The 19590-nt window shown below is 36.5% G+C and overlaps 1 protein-coding gene across 4 annotated transcripts in view; it reads right to left on the bottom strand.

Moving 5' to 3' along the window:
* The window catches only part of MCTP1 (multiple C2 and transmembrane domain containing 1), a 232711-nt gene that overhangs the window by 24972 nt on the left and 188149 nt on the right, over positions 1-19590 (bottom strand). For 3 of the 4 annotated variants that reach the window (XM_060761792.2, XM_060761793.2, XM_060761794.2), the window contains 2 exons: positions 14012-14131; positions 5805-5858 (listed from right to left, as the gene is read on the bottom strand). In XM_060761792.2, the coding sequence (XP_060617775.2) occupies positions 5805-5858; positions 14012-14131 (174 nt within the window). Of the gene's footprint in view, positions 1-5804; positions 5859-13850; positions 13896-14011; positions 14132-19590 lie in introns of all 4 variants that reach the window. The other variant, XM_067464541.1, reaches the window with a different exon arrangement.

The following is a 19590-nucleotide window of genomic DNA, read 5'->3' as shown; positions in this document are numbered from 1 at the left end:
TGTCAAGCAATTTTCCCCATCCATTTTCCTAAATAATTTATTATTTACAAAACCCATCATTCTTTAATTAAGAAAGCTACAGCTGGTAGTGTGGGGCAGGGAGCTCACAGAAGTTGGAAGAAGTCCATTAGGACCCCTTGCTCAACGCAGGATCTCCAGCTAGAACATCCCAGCTGGTAGCTGTCCAGATGCTTTTTGGAGATGTCTAGAGAAGGAGACTCCACCACCTTTCTAGGCAATTTGTTCCATTGCTGAATAGCTCTCACTCTCAAGATGTTACTTAAAATCACTAGACCTACCTTCTGAAGCAGCACGGAATAAGTCTGCACCTTCCTCTTTGTGGCAACCCTTGTGATATTTAAAGAGTATGGTCATGTGACCTCAGTCTTGTCTTCATCAAGCTGGACATGCCCAGTTCCTTCAACCTACTGTAGTTTGGATTAACAATATAATTTAGCCCTAAACCTTTTATTAGCATAACATACAAACACAGCCGATGGCAGTTTGTCAAAGTAGGGAAGTATTTGGTGTTTAAATCATTATTTTTCAAAACACAAATGATTAAAAATATATTGTGGAATGTATTAATCACACTTCCAAGGAATCTTCCTTGGACTCTCTTGTTGCCTTTCATAAAGTCAGAGTTCATGGCTGGTAGATGAGGCAACTCTTAGATATCATTGTTTCAGATAATTAGCTATTGACAATGGAGGTGTATTTCACTTCGTTGAGGAAACAATTCTGTCACCTCAACCAGAAGGATGTGATTATTCCCTACACTCCCAACACTACACACTCTGCCATCCAATGCTAGACATTTGTTGAAGTAATGCTCCTATAATCAAGAAGGTACATAGCGAGTAGTGATGAACAGAAGATTGGTCTGACAACCTTTTCCCCTAATATTCCCTTTACTATTTCAAATGCGTTGCTTTAAAATATCTTGTCTCAATTTAGAGGTACAATTAATAATAGTTTTAACCTAATATACATAAAATAATCCTAGATACAGAAATACACAGTGAAATGTATATTTTGTATTGTTATATTTTGTGTGAATAATCATGTGCCCCCTTTCACATGGCTGAAATATGTATTCATTGAGAGGGATTTTAATTATCATGAGAAAAATCTTTTTAAAATACCTAACCTTCTCCTGCACAGTTAATAAAGTAGAAACATTGCCTTCATCATGGCTTCTATTATATTTGGATTACCTAATACAAGGATTACTGTTATCTACACTATTCTGAAAAGGAACGAAAAACCCACTTGCATGAATGAGACTAATTTATTCAATAGTTTGCAAACCCTTAGTCCCAAAGAGACTAACACAAGTCCAAATGTGATCTTCTCAATGCCGAACTCAGAATGGTTACCGCAATTTAATTCAGAACCATACAGTGCTGCTTTTGATGTCAATTGCCCTGATGTGAGATCAGAAATGCTTGCTGCATGATGATGGATTAAGACTGCTTTTGCAAGTGATGCTTAGAATGCTTTCCAATTATTAACACTTTAAAGAAAATGTTAATGTGGCTAATTTTACATTTAACAGGAAAGGCAGCTTTAAAAAAAAGAATGACAGTCCCTAGAAATACTGTAGTAAAATTTGTGAAGACACATGCCTCGTTATTTGTTGATTGCCTTTTAAGTATAATTAGCACTACTTCAAGCATGTCTTGGGAAAGCCAAAATTACAAAAGTGAGTTCTTTTGACCAACAGAGTACAAAAACCAAACAGTTCCTTTGTTTTCTTTTACTCTCTAAAATTGCTGATCTTCTCCTCTCTACCAAGTCATGAACCCTAGTAACTGATAAATGCTATAGGCATTAATTTATGTTTATGTTGTGTGTTATTGTAAAGTTGCAAGTCTGTGTATTAATGGTTGCTTAGTGACAGCAGAGAGGAATCATTTTAAATACCTAGATGGGGCTTGACCAGGTAAACCTATTCTGATTTGTATGAAAGACTTTAATTTTCGATTGGCTAGAAATGTTTCTTCTTAGGACTGAGAGATGATGAGATAGGCTAGGGCAAGAGATAATTCTTGGGAATAAATATTACATTTTCTAGGGTGAATTTGAGGAATTTGGACTACATGACAGAAGTTGTTATGAGGTTAAAACAGAAGAATTCTCTTTCTTGAAGTTTCAGGCTGTTTCCAAATATTTATTTTAGTGTCAAGAACCAACTTACATTCTGTACAATAGTAAAGTAAGTTTCCATGAACACTCTGGATTCAGAGTGGTGTCATCTCATGCTTAAGGTACAAGGCTACGGGAATATTTTTGAAGTACTGGTGACAGTGGATATGAGTCATAGTAAGAAACACTGCAATATTATAGTGGCAGAGAACACAGGGAAGGAATATAATTTTCCTCTCCTTTTTAAGTAAAAATGTCTACAAAGGGAAGAAATGAGGTCAGCAGTTTCCTACAATCATCAACTTTGCGATAGTCCTCTCCATACAAAGCAACTGCTTTGACAATTTTCAGCCAACAATATGGCAGACATACCTATTTAAATGAAAAGATCTGAAACCCCTAACATCACTTTTCATATATTAACTAACCACAAATCTCAGCGTAGCTAGAAGAGCAGTTTGCAGAACAAGCAGCAAAAACATACCAACCATCATCTTTTAAAAACTGAATTTTGCAACTTTGTCAGACTTGATTAATTCTGAATGTTGATTTGAGTTCCTCATCTAAATCTTTCCCCAATATAGGGTGAATTAATAATAGGGTAGCGGCAAACAAGTAACCTATATATTTTAAATCCATTTAGCTTCATGATTTCAGCTGAAAAAAAATCTTGAAAATACATACTGCAAGGTGCATACATTGATGAAAGCCAAGAGGCAAGTCTGAACTATGTAACAGACTTCTCAGTGAGCAAGACTTAATTAGACCGATATTTTATGAGAATAAAGAAAATCTAGACTCACTCCTAGACTTGAACTGTGCAGGGCTGTGGGTGATAAGGTGATCTGGAGGTCGCCATAAGTCAAAGTTGACTTGATGGCAGTTAACAATAAAAATAACAACAACACCGACAGTAATAGATGGGAGCATTAATAGAAAGATATTAGAGGATTATTCATTCTTCTGTGTATGAACCTGAAAGTTTTTTGAGGGGGAGAATCTGTGAAGAATGAAAACCTGTCCACAATACTTTAGCGAGTGCCCACACAGACTTTGCAGAAGTAGTCAATAAGTTATCCATTCATTGTGAGTAAGTGGCTAATATCTACACCAGTTCTGAAGACAGACACTTTTCATAATCACCCAACAATCTGCTAAGTGAAAACATATGGAGCAGCTTAAGTAAAGCCTGCCAGAGATCTTTATTGAATGGAAAACAGGTGCTTTAGTTGTCTGCCATGTAATACCCCATTTACCCCCAAGTCCAAAGGTTACTGGACTAATAGTTGCCTTGTGGTAATCGGGGAAAACTAAGTTACATGGCATGGTCAAACATCTGGGACATATTTTATATGCTTGCAACATATGCTTCAGCTTCAATTAAAGTGAGGCTTTGGCACATTTATTAATCTTTTGACTTTTATTCTATAAGAGGACCTGCTGACCTTACTTTGCTATTTTACCAAATGAGAAAACAGAAAAGTAATGAGAGCTAGAGGTCAGCATCAATCAGCACTGCAGAATTTATATTTGTTTTCTCTCAAAACTGTATTATGCACACACTTAGAAGACCTGAACTATCCATATGAATACTCTTCAGTTTGAGGTAGAGAGAATTAAAACTCATTTTACATATTCAATTTAAAAATCCATTTTAAAATTCTGTGCATGTTCACATCCAAAAAAATACAACATCTCGTTCATGAATGCTTGCCTGCTTGGCAAAATAATCCTGTATAAATTCTTTCCATTGAACTATATCATGCCATATATATACAATGACGCATATTAAAATTAAATAAGAATTAATTATAAATTTTCAGTTCAAATAATTTTTGTATAAGGAAAAAGCTCTACATTCATACATCATTTATGCCAACAAACCTTTTTGGCTTTGGAAAATATGCATAAAATTTCATTGCATGAAAGCATCTGATTCAAATGGTCAAATATTAAATAATGATGCAGATTGGGTTAATAGGTATCATTTGTAACTTAATATGTTTTGCTTGTCATGTATTTTCCACAGGAAAAGTCAACTTTATTGATTATTTAGCAACAACAGAATAAGACAAGTAGTTACCAAGCTGAGTTTTATTTAAGTCATATGAAACACTAAAGTGCACGCATTTGAAAGATTGCAGCTATTAACAGTTCCATGCATATACAAACTTCTAGATACCTCTGCTTAATAAGCTGTAATTCTAAATAAATATGGACAAGTGTAGGAAAATATAGATAGGAGGCAGACCTGCATTTATCAGAGAGCAAATGTTTTCGAGTTAATATACAAGCTAACTAGACCTACATGACTGACCTTCACAACAAATCATACATTCCAGTGCCAGACATACACACAAACTTAGAAATGAAGAGGAAAACACTTGGCTTTGTACAAAGGAAATTTAAGATGATATAATTCCATCACTGGAGCTTTGAGCAAAACCATTTAGATGCGTATTGAGAGGTTTAATGCTTGTGTCTCTTACTGTCATGTGAGAAAATAAAGAAATGTTTGTATTTAAATCTTTCAAAACCTGAGTTTTAATTGTTCGGAGGACTGGACTAATCACAGCAGTTTTATGGCAATTCAAATGTTTGCTGGTTGTCTGCCTACAAATTCTTACAGTGGTCTAGAATTGTACATCTCTACTAGCAATAAAGGTCAAGAGCATAAATTAAGATGTATTTTCCCTCCTGCCTTCAAAAAAGCCAATGCTTTATTACAACAAGAGTACAAGAACATTTATGAAGGTCAACGTTTTCTATATTTAATATGAAGTGCTTGAAAAAAATCTTAATAGCTCACAGTCTGAATTCTCTCGTTTTAAACTTTTTCAAAAAGCATTTATCTTGCTGCACTTTTATTTCCAGAACCAGCTTTGCCAGCTCATGCCATTGCTTCTCTCTTCCAAGGTCATTCTAATTTCCTCTCTGTGCCTCTTCTTTCTCCTCTAGGGACAGCCTTGCAGTCCTATTGCTTACTTCAATATAGTGTATAAACTAGCTGTTATTTACTGTGGTGGCGGTCCTCAACCTGACCAGCAACCTAGGAACTGAGCAACACTCACAAGAGCTGAAAGAGCGACTGTAGACCTTTTCGGTTGATGCTGGGCCACACAATACCAATCCCAAATCCATCTGTAAGAGGCCTTTGAGAATTGTGATTATTTAAATATCATACAGAGTACACCACACACCAAACATTCTTCTGCCAAGTAATTCTCAGAAAATTATAGATGGCAATAGACCACCTTCAAACACTATGGTGTTTCTATTTTTACAGCATTGCTCCCACAAGTAACTGCAGCCCTATTTGTAATACTCAAGACAGGACAAATTTTTGTCCTTCAAAAGCAGTTGTCACTGCACTTATCTTCACAACAGCTATCAAGTTCCAGACAAGCTGAATTATTTTTGTTCCGAAGTAGGAAGAAAAAAAAATGACCCAGCTCTGGACAAAAAAAAGAAAGGCAAAGGATTTATAGTCCTCTATCGCTTCTTACAACACACACTGGCATTGTTAGGATGATAAACAGCTCTGTTCAATTTTCTGGACTAAAAACACTTCAGCTCCTTTTTAACTGTCGGCAAGAACAGTGTCATGTCTAAATTCTCCCATCCCCAGGTACCCAAATGCTAGGAAAGATAATTACCTTGTCATCTCTGTCATCCTCTTCTTCCTCGTCCTCTAGCATGTCCTCCACTACCTGCAGAAAAAAAGCCCACAGCAGTTATCATGAGTCAACAAAGAAGCGTTTTGTTCTGCCAAATCATTAAGCTTTCTGTAGTTTAGCACTTTTTCAAACACAAAAGAAAAATATGTAATCTATGTTTTTGACCTCGGGCTTCAAATTCAAGAAATAAAATTTGGTAATCTCCTTTCGTATTCTGTACCAATTATGAACAAGATAAGTAAGGTAGTTAAAAATAATAACCCGTGAGACAGAAACTCTTACGTGACCAAATCACAACCTCACTTGATGGCCATTCACAAATGGATCCAAGATTGAGGGAGAAGTGTTTGTCTATATACACACATTCATATATGTCATAGGAATGGAAAAACATTTTTTCAACAACTTTCTGAGGCAGTAATATGAAGTGGATTCCTGATTAGAAGTAAAGATTACATTGTCCTACTTTTACCATATTGAAGTATTTGTTTCTTGTCAGTGGTGAAAATATGTAAACTATCTCACTGACTATTTTACAGTTGTTAGAGAATTAATAACAACAACAACAACAACAAAAACTCTGGGACTTCCGAATTCAGACAGAGTTTTGGAGCACAATACTCCTGACCTCACGATCATGTTAAAAAACAAAGTATGGATTGTTGATGTTGCAATCCCAGGTGACAGAAGGCTGAGGAGAACCACTTCAGCTCCCTTTTAACTGTCGGCAAGAACAGTGTCAGTGTATATGAGGATTTAAAGATCAAACTGCAAAGACCGGCACAAGCCAGTCAAGGTGGTCCCAGTGGTGATCGGCACACTGGATGAAGTGCCTAAAGACCTTGGCCTGCACTTAAACACAATCAGCGCTGACAAAATTACCATCTGCCAGCTGCAGAAGGCTACCTTACTGGGATCTGCATGCATTATTTGCTGATACATCACACAGTCCTAGACACTTGGGAAGTGTCCGACGTGTGATCCAATACAACAGCCAGCAGAGTGTCTGCTGTGGACTCAAATAATAATAATAATAATAATAATAATAATAATAATAATCCTACTCCCTCTTCCTGAAGAGACTCAGGGCAACTTACAACAAAAAAAACAAATACAGTAAAAAATATAATACAGACAATAAACACATATCACTTAATACAAAAAATAACTCAATACAATAGTAAAAACTAATTTAAAAACTTATAAACGCCACTTGAACCAGCCAATTCCCATGGTCAGGATATCCAACAATTGTGAATTATGGTTCTAGCAGCCATTCAAAGTCTGCTGGCTAAGATGGTTTATATTCTTAACCATTGTCAAAAGCCTGTTTAAATAGTCAGGTTTTTAATTTCTTCCTGAAGATTAAGAGAATGGGTGCTTGTCTGATTTCCTTGAGGAGAGCATTCCAGAGTCAGGGGCCACTACCAAGAAGGTCCTTCCTCAAAAAGGGAAATGGGGTTAGAAACAAGCATTTATACATATAATAACTTGATTTTTTGATATATATCAGCAAGCACTTCATAGAATAAACAATGCCACAAAAATCATGTTGTAATATGGAAGTTCTCTCTTATGTTGGGGAGAATGGATTTACAACGAAAGGGATCTATGGGGTGTGTGTGTGTGTGTGTGTGTGTATGTATGTATATATATATACATATACATATATATATACACACACATACATACAAACAAACTGGACTGAAAGTTATATATGTGGAGTTTGTTTCCAAAGGTACCAAAATCCCCCCCCCCCCTCCCCAAAATATTGCAAAATAAGTTACAGGCGGCAGCATATTGTTGGCTAGGAGTAAAATATATAAAGATCAAAATAATCAAAATGTGTCAAATCACTTTAGTACAGAGCTTGGAAAATTCTATTTTATGGCAAAAAATGCATATCCGCAGCGTGTTTTTTTCCTGATTTCTGTAAAAATTTGTTCAGGTGGATTTGACACTTTTCAGAAACAAACTCCAAATATATCAGCCAGCTTTTTGGAGAACAAGTAAAGTCAACACACCAAGGCCTATTCGTCCTGACCACCTGAAAGCGCATAATGACTGGGAATGATGGAAACAGGATTGGTAAGGTTCCTCATCTTTGTTGTATTACGAATACGACTGTATATGTTAACAGAACAAAAACAAAAATTAGTCTAGGTCATTAGTCTAGGTATATAAAATAAACTATTCATGAGAGACGAGCCGAAATTTATTAAAAACATTGCAGATTTTTCTGTACTCTTGGCAGGTTATGATCTTCACCTATCAGGACACATCTTGCATTTGATCCTTTGTACACAAGGAAGAAATTTCACAGAATTTGACAATGCACGTAGACACCCTTCTGAAAAGTCAACAACCAATGTGATAATTCTTGTCTTTTGTGCAATCATGAGACAATTGCTTTTTTATTTTTCATCAACATTTCTGTATTTGGCATCAGATGTATGTTTCTGGAAAGCCACTTTCTTTTTCCTAAATGAAACAAAGGATATACACACATACATAGAATGACAGGCTTATTGATAAAAAAGATACAAACAGCACATCTATTGCTTTTAACATTTTAAAGTCAATTCAACAAAACAGTGGTTATCATAGTTTTGTTCAGCATGCTGCATCTTATTCTGACAAAAATGGGTTACAGACTTTCTAAGTGCCTGAGCTCAGCACTTTCATCTCCATGCTGTTTCTCTCAGGAAGCGAGGTAGAGTTTGGAAGCTCCCATTTCCATTTAATTACTGTTCATCTTGTTCTTGAAGTCAGTAAGTGGAATTAACACTAACTATGATAAGAGAGGCAGGCAATACTTTTTGTTTTTTAGTCTATGGTGAGAATGTGTACCATAAAATTAAAAAGACATTCTGCTGGAAAGATTGCCACCTGCTGTGAGATATTTTTGTTGTTTTTTGATGATTTTTTTGTGCATTTTGGGAATTTTTGTGAAGGACTCAAAAATAAATATTTTTGTACAGAAAACATTGCTTTCTGTTGTGAAAAAGACAATGCTTTCTGCACAAAAACATTGAGCATTTGAGTGGGAAAATATGGAGGCAGTTGATTAAAAATAATTCTGTCTTTGTATCTCTAAACGTATTCCATTCCCAAACCAGTCATTACAAATGAAAGTCGAGCTTGCCTTGAACATTGATTTGGTGTTCTTGCACTTTGAAAATCATTGTTGGAATAGGCAGACAAACATTATTCAATATTTTATCTCATTTTTTTGACAAAAGCTAAAACGAAAAGGTAAAGATTATCTCTCCATGTTAGCTGTATTCCTAAACTGCAGAACAAGTTGTTTTTTCAGGAAAGTCGTGTTTGACAGATGATCGGATTCTTGGTATAGAAACCTGTTTTTGAATTTTCATCAGGACTCATGGAGTCAACTAGAAATAAATACATCTAGTTTAGGAAACACTATTTTAGTACGCAGTTGACTAAAACTATTTTTGGACATAAGACACAAAATTTCTTCAACACTGTGCTTCTATTCATATGTAAGTAATATTGTCATATGTCAGTGGGTGGCCCAACACTGACATTTTAACAGCACATTTTAGTCTTTGGTAATTTACCTTTTTTGGATTTGTTTTACAAGCACAGCTAGCCATCCTTAGCATTTTGGAAGTACTGGATGGCACAAAATCTGTTTATAGAAAAAAATGATTTTACTGAAAGTTTAAAGAAGAAAACTATTTAAATTTGCTTTAAAACCTCTTCTTTGTATTTTACTGTCCACAATGTAGCATGGAATCAAGTAATATTAATCAAACAAAGGAAAAGCACAAGGGAAATCAGAACGCTCGAAAGCAAGCAGTTAAAAGTGACATGACCTTCTGTAATGTCACTTGTCACAGGTATATATGCCACATAACAGAGGAAGATACTAAAAAAAATCTGATTCCTGGTGCTGATCCATGATTATTCTCCTAATACAAATGACACTTAAGAGCACACGTAAAAGGGCCTCATACTCTGCACATTAATTACTTCACTATCCTTACTGTTTGGTTGTACATGGTACAACTAGTTCAAGAGCATTCACATTTTTCAAAGAATATATTTTTTAAAAAGTGAGCCACAATTAATGGTATGAGAATGTTGTGTGTAATCTGCACCTGCCAAATTATAAGCAGCAAAATATACCCAATGCTTCAATTAGGAAGCAAATAATACAAGCAAAGATAAACTATGTAGATGTCTATGGAGACAAAATTCCATACACAAATTGTTGTGAAATTGTCACAGTTGTACATGGATGTATTAATTCAAAGACATACTTTTAAATATGTTTTAACATTTAAATAGTGGTCTTAATCCAATTACTAGTCTTAGATAAAATAGGCACATTACTCAACCACTGAATACCGAATCTACATTTGTGTAAATCCCATTGATTCGGCTGATTTACTCTAGCTGTGATTGATTAGCAGCTTGACTGAGGTCCATGTAATTATATATTTGGAAGGTATTGGAATTTTATCCAGTTTATCCACTGGAAACTACAGGGAACCACTGCCTCCAGCAGGCATTTAGGCAAGTGGGAATGCTCTGCAGGAATAGCTTGTCCTTTGCTGAACTACAAGTTACTCTCCTAGAGTTAAAATTTTTACATGAGGCTAAATTCCCCCCTGCCTATATGCCCTACAATTAAAGTTTCTACCTACTTCTTCCCAGACTTCTCTCTCCTCTGCCTGCCTACAGGGATTTGTCATTTTTGCTGTGTAGTACAATCAGGCTGTCTATCTGGCACTCATTGCCAGTGCTTTCCTTGTTCCCTGATGAGCCTTCTCTCTGTTTCATGCAAAGGTCTTCTGTTTTGGAGAGCTCTGTGTCCAACCCTACCCATTTAGGGAAAAAAGACTGGAAAGTCAACCTACTAACCCTATTCAAACTAAACCACAGCATGACAGAAAGAGAGCAGAAAAGCTGCCAACACAACAAAATAGCTCCAGATGGCTGAAGCAACAATGCTGAGCCACATACCACAGAAAGGAAACTAGGGAGACAGTTGAACCTTAAATTCTAGAGCCCATGTCATTCCAATTATAATGGAAGGCAGTTGACATCTTAGTTGAGTATCATTAGATCAATGATACTCTTAAATATGTAAATTGGGTGCATGACTGAAATTCAAATTAGCCTCTGCATGTGAAGAAGCAAATTTATAGACATGGAAATATGCTAATACATGCAACTTTATCCACTGGGACTCACAGAGACTCTCTAAATAAACTCCACTACCGATAAGTGTCACCTCCAGATTGAGTACTCCAGACTATCATGCAGCTCTATCCAAGTCTGCATGGTTTCCCTGTATGACACCACTTTTATTACTATATAAAATTGGAGGGCTTTTCCCCAAGTTAGATCTCTATTGGATAGAATTACAATAACATAGTAACTTCAAGAGAATCATAGGGCTTAATATTTTCTGTGCTATGCCTAGATCATACTTACAATGAACACATTTTTGATGAAACATACCTATAGCCAACATTTTATTTAAGAGATTTGCATGTATTTGCATTTTGATGATAATTCATAAGAAATGGTGCTCAGAAATTGTTTTTTTTTTTCCTACAATAACTGGGATAGAACTAAATCCAGAGCCAATGCTCCTACTCTAGGGATACCAAGGAATTTGTACAGAATCTGGAATTGATTTCCTCCTTCTTGTCTCTGCACAATCTTACCACAATATGTGTTTGCGTGTCAGCTGATTTATAGTGCTTATATGTAATTATAATATAAAATTATTGAATGTGTATGGACTAGAGAGGATGTATAAAATCACTCAGGTCATCTGAAAGCACTTTAGGTCAAGCTGAAGATTCTCCCCAGTCAATAAACCTAATATCTCTGTCTATGTGGTCATTTTCACAACAAGGCATCTGCTTCACTCACAAAGAACTGTGGTAGAAAAGCTTTCCTTTAAATGGCGTAACTGAGACACAACATCCATCTTTTACAGAATGGTAGTAATCCAGTATTGCACATAACCAGCCTCAAGTTAAATGCACACAGCTGTGCATGGAACACATACAGGACCAGGTTGTTTAAACAATGTGATGTAGCTACCTGACTCACACCTTATTTACTATGTGACTTTTTGCACAATGCCAGCCATACCTATGCCATGCAGAAGCCCTTGCAACACACAATGATTCTCTTAGCTACTGTTTATGAACAAATGACATTAGCAATAAACCAAGTTTGTAATACTGTTTGCAAATGTTACGGTGAATACAATTAATCATCATGGGTCCTGTAGTCCAAAGGTTGAGTCTTGGTGGTGGGTTCATAAGTGACTATGAGAACCTATTCTGGATCCACATGGTCTTTTACAATGAGGACACAGATTTCCAGATAGAGGGTGGCTGTGAAAAAGGTTTGCTTGATGCACTTTCCTCTCCCTTTTGTCCTCTGTTTCTGCCTCTTCAAGATCCATAGCACTGTTGGTAACATCTGACTTTCAGTGACAATGCTTAAGTGCCAGGGTTTTCCAGTTCTTGGTGCTTATACCATATTTTAAAGGTTAGCTTTAAGTTCATCTTTAAATCTCCTTTGTTATCCACCGACGTTCTGTTTTCCATTCTTAATCTGAAAATAAAGTAACTCCTTTGGACAATGGCATTTGAACAATGTGGCCAGTCCAGCCAAGTTGATGGTGGAGGATTGTTGCTTCAATGCTGGTGGTCTTTTTCCAAAACACTGATGTTTGCCCACTTGTCTTCCCAAGAGATCTGCAGGATTTTTAGAAGGTGACGCTGGAATCTTTCCAGAAGCCAAGTGACATTTGTAGATGGTCCACAATTTGCAGGTGTACAATAGAGTTTGAAGGACAATACAGCTTTGCAAACAGGCATCTTGATATCCCTCCTGATCTTCTCTTCTTCATTCAAAAAAAAAAATGTTGCACTCTCAGAGCTGAGATGGTGTTGTATTTTGGTATCATTGTCGATTTTTATGGAGTGGTTGGCTGCCAAAGGAGTTTAAACGGTCAACATTTTCTAGCATTACACTACTAAGTGTATTGCTGACATTGAAGAAAGATTGGTTTGTGCCTGCTGTTACAGCACTTTGAGTTTTTTTTTATATTAAGTGAAAGGCAAAGCTTTTCATGAGCTTCTGCGAAGGAATTTAAAGTAGCTTGCAGGTCTTCCTCTGAATGAGCACAGACTACGTTATCATCAGTATACTGAAGTTCTATAACAGAAATTGTTGTTACCTTATTTTTAGCTTTCAGTCTGCTGAGGTTAAAGAGCTTGCTATCTGTACAATTTAGGATTTCCACACTGGTGGGAAGCTCCATGTCAACAATGTAAAGTCGACCTGCCACATTTGCAGGCTTTCCTTTCCCAGAACTGATTATTCCCTGATTTCATTACCGTGTTCTGTCTAGGAATCTCTAGATCCTCTAGCATGACTCACTGGTTAACTTCCACAAGAGTTTTCCCACATAATTGCATTGGGGACCCTAAAGATTCCTAGAAAAATGTTTGTTCAGATAAAAAAAAGTGGGTTATTTTATTTGCAGTTTTCCTACTTTTTCCTACCGACTCTAAGGAATTGTACGAGTTGAAGTCCAAAACACCTGGAGGGCCAATGTTTGCCCATGTTTGCCCTAACACTTGCAAATGTGAAGAGATAACTGTAATGCAGAAATATGTTTTTATTTATTTCATATTTCATATACTTAAAATTTTGTAAGCTTTTTTTCATGATCTAAAGTTTCTCCTTTCCATTTCTAGAACATCAGATTTTTAATAGTTTCAAGACAAATATCATTTCTGTGAGCTCATGTTGCTGGGGCACCAGATTTTGCCTCAAGTTCTTCTTGTTCATATACAAATACGCCTTTTTTTTCATGAAAAAAGTGTTTTTTTGTTGCTGCTCCAAAGTTTATCCCGTTAAACTCAACAAAAAGTGTTCTTCTTCCAGGTCCCTTCTTGACAAAGTATTCAAAGCTATGAGATATTCCTGATGGATATTCCTGACTGAACATTCACTTACTTCGGCGAGGAGAAGCAGGAAACCTGGATGAACCCATGAGATCTTCTGCAGGGAGAAGCAGTATGGAAACAGGCTTACATTCATTATTTGAAGTTTTATCTCTGTGAAGACAATGTCCAGAAATGTTCCCCAACACCCAGACACATTTTAAAGACACTTACTGTATCATGTTGCCTGTTATCTTTCCCTGATACGATCAAGAAGTAATTCCACACCAGCAGTAGCAATAAGGTCAGAGGAATCATGTAGAGCTCAAAATTCCAAGTCACAAAAAGGAAGAGCTAGAAATCAAACAGAAATATAGACATTCTTTATCTTTATTACATGGAAAACACAGACCCACATAAGTTACCCATAGAAATTATTCTCTCTTGCACACAAATGATTAAACATTCTGCTACAGGCAAGGCTTTTCTGCAAACAATTTACCCCAGATAGAAATCCAGTAGCTATTTTTCGACCATATTCACTCCATACAAAATTATTCAAGAAGCAGTCTAATACTATGCAGTGTATAATGTTTTTTTAAAATTGTCCTTAAGTCCATATTTTAAATGTTGAAATATAGACACTACGTCTGTCATAGTATAGACCCATCAACTATTGAGACAAAGAAATATTTCAAAGCTTCAAGCGCTCACTTAAGACCACCCTGACAGCAAGAACAGTAATAGATTGTCACAGCTGATCCTCCAAGTATTCACAGGATAACAAACAGGAATGGAGAAATCTACAATCTTATGGGGAAGTTTATTTTAAAGAAAACAGGCTTGAATATCAACAGGACAAACTGATATCATCTTTTACATTTCTGAGACGAGATGAGAAAAGGACAGGAAAGTGTGGCTTAATAGCAACAAGCTAAAGAGATATTTCTTTTTTTTACATCCAGAATACTATTTATACAAATTTATGTAGGAAAACCGTTTATTTATTCATTTGAGATTATTTAAGAAAGCATTTCATCAGTGAAAAGGACTGAATATTTGAAAGGATTTTTTTAAAAAAAACTCCACTGTAATTAGGGTTGTTACATTAGATTAAATTAATTTAAAATCTTTTGATGGCTCCAACTGAACAGAGGATTTTATAAAGCAGCAGGGGGTGGCACTATGTAAGTAATGGCAAACTTTTTCTGCTCACACACAAAATGGACCTTTTTTTACACAGCCCCCCCTCCCCCGCATGGTTTTGAATGAGTATAGCTTTAATTTAACAACAAACAAGACATTTATTGCAGGACTAATTGTTGATGTACACATATGTATTTTTAAGCAATACATTGGTCAATTAAAGTTCAAAATCAATGACAGATTTAGGCAACGTTTCAAGTACAACACACCAGTACTATAGTTAAAACAATACCAATACTGTGTTCTTCTGTTTTAGACCTTTATGAAAACACCTTTCAAAATCTTCTCTTGACCAAAACCTTCCGTATGCAAGCAAGAAGTGGAGATGATGACTCCCTTCTCATGACCACATCATTTTCACAATACAATTAGACCTCCACATTTACTGGGGTTAGGGGCCCAGGACCTCCCAAAAAGAGGGAAAACTGCAAATTAAAATGCTCTTTACTCAGCTTCTACCAGAAAGTGAACATAAAATCCTTCTAGAGGACCTACAAATGCCTAGAGAAGTGTTCTCCCAAGGAATATCTAGGAATACCTCCAGCACAAACCAATTTTGGTGGAAGTGGAACACAGAGTCACCCTGGAGGTTCAAGATTTCTCGAGAAAACATATTAATCAAATCTGTATACAATCAAACCCATAAAAGGGAAAACCTACAAATGTGGAGAGTTGACCATATTCATTACACTAAGCATGAATCTTGGTAGGGTTTTAGAATAAAAGGGAATATTACTACTATATCCTATATGCTTCCTCTTCATCCTCGAAATAAGTAACGGGTGGAGTGCCATAGAGTTCCATCCTGGGCCCGCTCTGTTCAACATCTTTATTAATGGCTTAGCTGAAGGTCAGAAGGCATGATCATCTTTGCAGACAATACCATATTGGGAGGGATAGCTTAGCCAATATCCCAGAAGACAGCAGCAGAATTCAAAATGATCTTAACAGATTAGAGAGATAGGTCAAAACTAACAAAATGAAGTTCAACAGAGTCAAATGCAAGATACTCCACAGGCAGAAAAAATGAAATGCAAAAATACGGAATGGGAGATGCCTAGCTTGACAGCAGTATGTGTGAAAAAGATCTCAGAGTCCTCGTGGACACCAAAGTTAAACATGAGCCAACAATGTGATGTGGCAGCTAACAAAGCCAATGGGATTTTGGCCTGCATAAATAGAAATATAGTGTCTAGATTCAAGGAAGTCATGCTACTCCTCTATTCTGCCTTGGTCAGACCACACCTGGAATACTGTGTCCAATTCTGAGCACCGCAAATGAAGGGAGATATTGACAAGTTGGAATGTGTCCAGAGGATGGCAACTAAAATGATCAAGGGTTTGGGGAACAAACCCTATGAAGAGTGGGCATATTTAGCCTGCAGAAGAGAAGGCTGAGAGGAGACATGATAGTCATGTATAAATATGTGAGAAGAAGTCATAGGGAGGAGGGAGCAAGCATATTTCCTGCTGCCCTGGAGACTAGGACACGGGAAAAATTCTTCAAACTACTGGAAGGAAAGGAGATTCCACCTGAAGAACTTCCTAACTGTGAGAGTTGCTATGGAGTGTGGAGAGGCTCATTCTTTGTAGGCTTTAAAATAGAGGCTGGATGGCCATCTGTCAGGGGTGCTTTGAATGCAATTTTCCTGCTTCTTGGCAGGGGGTTGGACTGAATGGCCCACGAGGTCTCTTCCAATTCCATGATTCTATATAAAGACAGCTTTACAAAATCTTTAGCCTTATCTGCCAATTAGTACTGGTGCCATAACAAACTACAACTTTCATGATTCCATAGCACTGAAACATGGCAGTTAAAGTGGCATCAAGCTGCATTAATTCTACAGTGTAGATGCCTAAATCTGAACACCAAGACATGATAGGTAAAAAACAGCTTCAAAGGGCCTTATATTGCATTCACTAAAGCTCCTTCTCATTTCTCATTTAATATTACAATTAAAATAAAATGTTCAAGAAAATAATTGTTTAACTATGTATTGAGTTACCTATTTTGCACCTTAGTAGACTGTTTTCAGGATTTAACCACTTATTCTCATAGCTTTTTTTACAATTAAAAACTTTAGCATGCCTTTGAACAGGGTTGTGCCAAATAATCTCCATTTATTGTTTTATCTTCAATCTAAGGGATTCAGAAATTGACTGCCCCAGTAATCCCAAACCCCTTGATTACTGTAAACTGGTTAAACAGTGTTCTTTTCCCACTGTTTCAGTGGCTACAGTAGTAAATTTAATGATGACATAACATCACCTTGAATTCAGTCAGTTCTGGTTATGTATCAACATTGCTAAGGGCAAATGAAACCATAGTGACCTCAATGTGAACAGGTTACAGAAGGGAGAATATGTCCCTCTTGGGTGATGTTCCACTTTGCTGCAATTGTATGGCAGGTTCATTTCCTGCTGTGCAATGACCAATACAGCACAGTGTAACAAAACAGGGAGAAATGGCATAGTTGCTTCAGCTGTGGGGATACATTCATGCACCTTGACCATGGACGAGAGGGGAGAAAATTGCCAAAAGAGAAGTGCTTTTATGTTTCAGAAACATCCCTTTCATTTCGGGTTTTACTGAAACTGAACATTTAGTGAAACAGACAAACCTGCTTTTCCATTTAAATCCAAACAGAATAATCAGCAGGTGGTTGAATCAAACCCAGACAGAAACTTTATCTGCCCTTTGCCAGCCCTGTTAAATGTTAATGAAGGTGTAATAAAAGTTTTGAAAAGTGAAAATCTACTCAGGAACATTTTAACATTACATCCTTTTTTAAAAGGCACTGCCATGATGAACTCTGAATCCACGGTGCTCAATAAACGTGAACTCTCATGTTTTGGAGTGAGCTTTACTACAAAGCTTGTATTTCTCTGAGATAATTACTTGTTTTATCAAAATATCACTCCCTGATAATTGTCCTAACCATAAGATGTTGCCCTAGTCCAGTGGTTCTCAACCTGTGGGTCCCCAGATGTTTTGGCCTTCAACTCCAAGAAATCCTAACAGCTGGTAAACTGGCTGGGATTTCTGGGAGTTGTAGGCCAAAACACCTGAGGACTCACAGAATCACTGTCCTACACAATTTTTCTAGGATTTTAAAAGGATCGCTGGGATCAACAAATGAGCAAAACCTTGCAGAGTGATTGAAAGAATGTGGTTCCCATTTTAAGGTTGAGGCTCTGTGGACTTTCAGAGGCCTTGCCCAACAACTTAAAACTTTATGCCACACTAGCTCTCTTCCTTTCTTACATGTCAGTAATTTCAGACATGAGCTGGCCACTTGCAGAATCCAACCAGTTAAAAACCCACTGAGAGATCAAACATTACATGATTATTCAGCAAGACACCTAACATTATTCATGATGTACAACTTCAAAAAATACTTCAAGTTGGAAGATTTATTTTTGTTCTTTGGACTTAAGGTGTATTTTTTTTAAAAAAATCTATCTAGAATTATTATTAATACTCCTTGCTACTCAAAGAAAGAAACCCACCTAGATGAGCAATCCTGAGTGACAATATGCGTTCAATTAATACTTTCTCTTTTTAATTAATTAATGTGATTTTGAGCTGTCTCATCATATCAGGTTGGAAGAAATTCTGTATACAAAGTGACTAAACACTTTATGTAGAAACAACTTTAGTTCTTGGTACAACCTGTGGCCTACAACTCCCAGAAATCCCGGCCAGTTTACCAGCTGTTAGGATTCCTGGGAGTTGAAAGCCAAAACATTTGGGGACCCACAGGTTGGGAACCACTGGTCTAGAATAATATGGCTTCTCTCTAGGAATCTCTAGGTCCTTCACTGCAACTGTACAGTCAAGGTCTTGAACATGGATGGCACTGGAGGATTCCTAGGGAAATGTTCTCTCAGGAAAAAAGTAGTGTGCTTTATTCATAGTTTTCCCATTTATCAAGGATCCTGTGTCCCTAACCCTAGCAAATGGAGAGCCTACTATATAATTATGAACTATAAATTCACTGAAATATTACAATGAATCTGAAATGATCAAGTATCATAACTCATCTAGATATGATGTCTACATACTATAGAGAGCAAGGCATCTACACATTAAGTACTTGCATAGAAAAAAGAATTTGAGTAGCTGCAGCTGGTTATATGAACTGGACCTGTTAAAATTCCATCTTCTACACACCTATTTAAGTTCATGAGCATTGTAAATGAGCCACGCGCAGGTCCATGTTCTGTAATATCATACATTACATATTCTTATTGACTGCCTGTTTTGTACATAAGCCTGTAGGGTTAAGATGGATACAATCCCTTTGGGGTAAAAATGTCTACTTAAACTAGTGACATATTATAACTGGTTCCAAGATTTCCATGAAACTCTGCTGAATGGGTCATATCTTCTCAATCACCCCTGATCAACCAGTAAAAGTGTCACAAGACTAGGGTATAATTTAAAAGCAAGTGGAGATTTCTTGGTGACGATTTTAGATTTTCTATGAGCATAATTATCTAGTTTGTAAATTATTTAAGAATATATAACTGTTATGATAATATTTTTCTGTTCCATTTAAACTGTACATTCTTAATTGGTTACATCAGAAGAAGAAAATGGCTTT

The sequence above is a fragment of the Anolis sagrei genome, chromosome 2, assembly GCF_037176765.1.
Source record: "Anolis sagrei isolate rAnoSag1 chromosome 2, rAnoSag1.mat, whole genome shotgun sequence".
In the NCBI taxonomy this organism is placed as follows: Eukaryota; Metazoa; Chordata; class Lepidosauria; order Squamata; family Dactyloidae; genus Anolis; species Anolis sagrei.
This window is presented reverse-complemented; position numbering and strand designations above follow the sequence as displayed.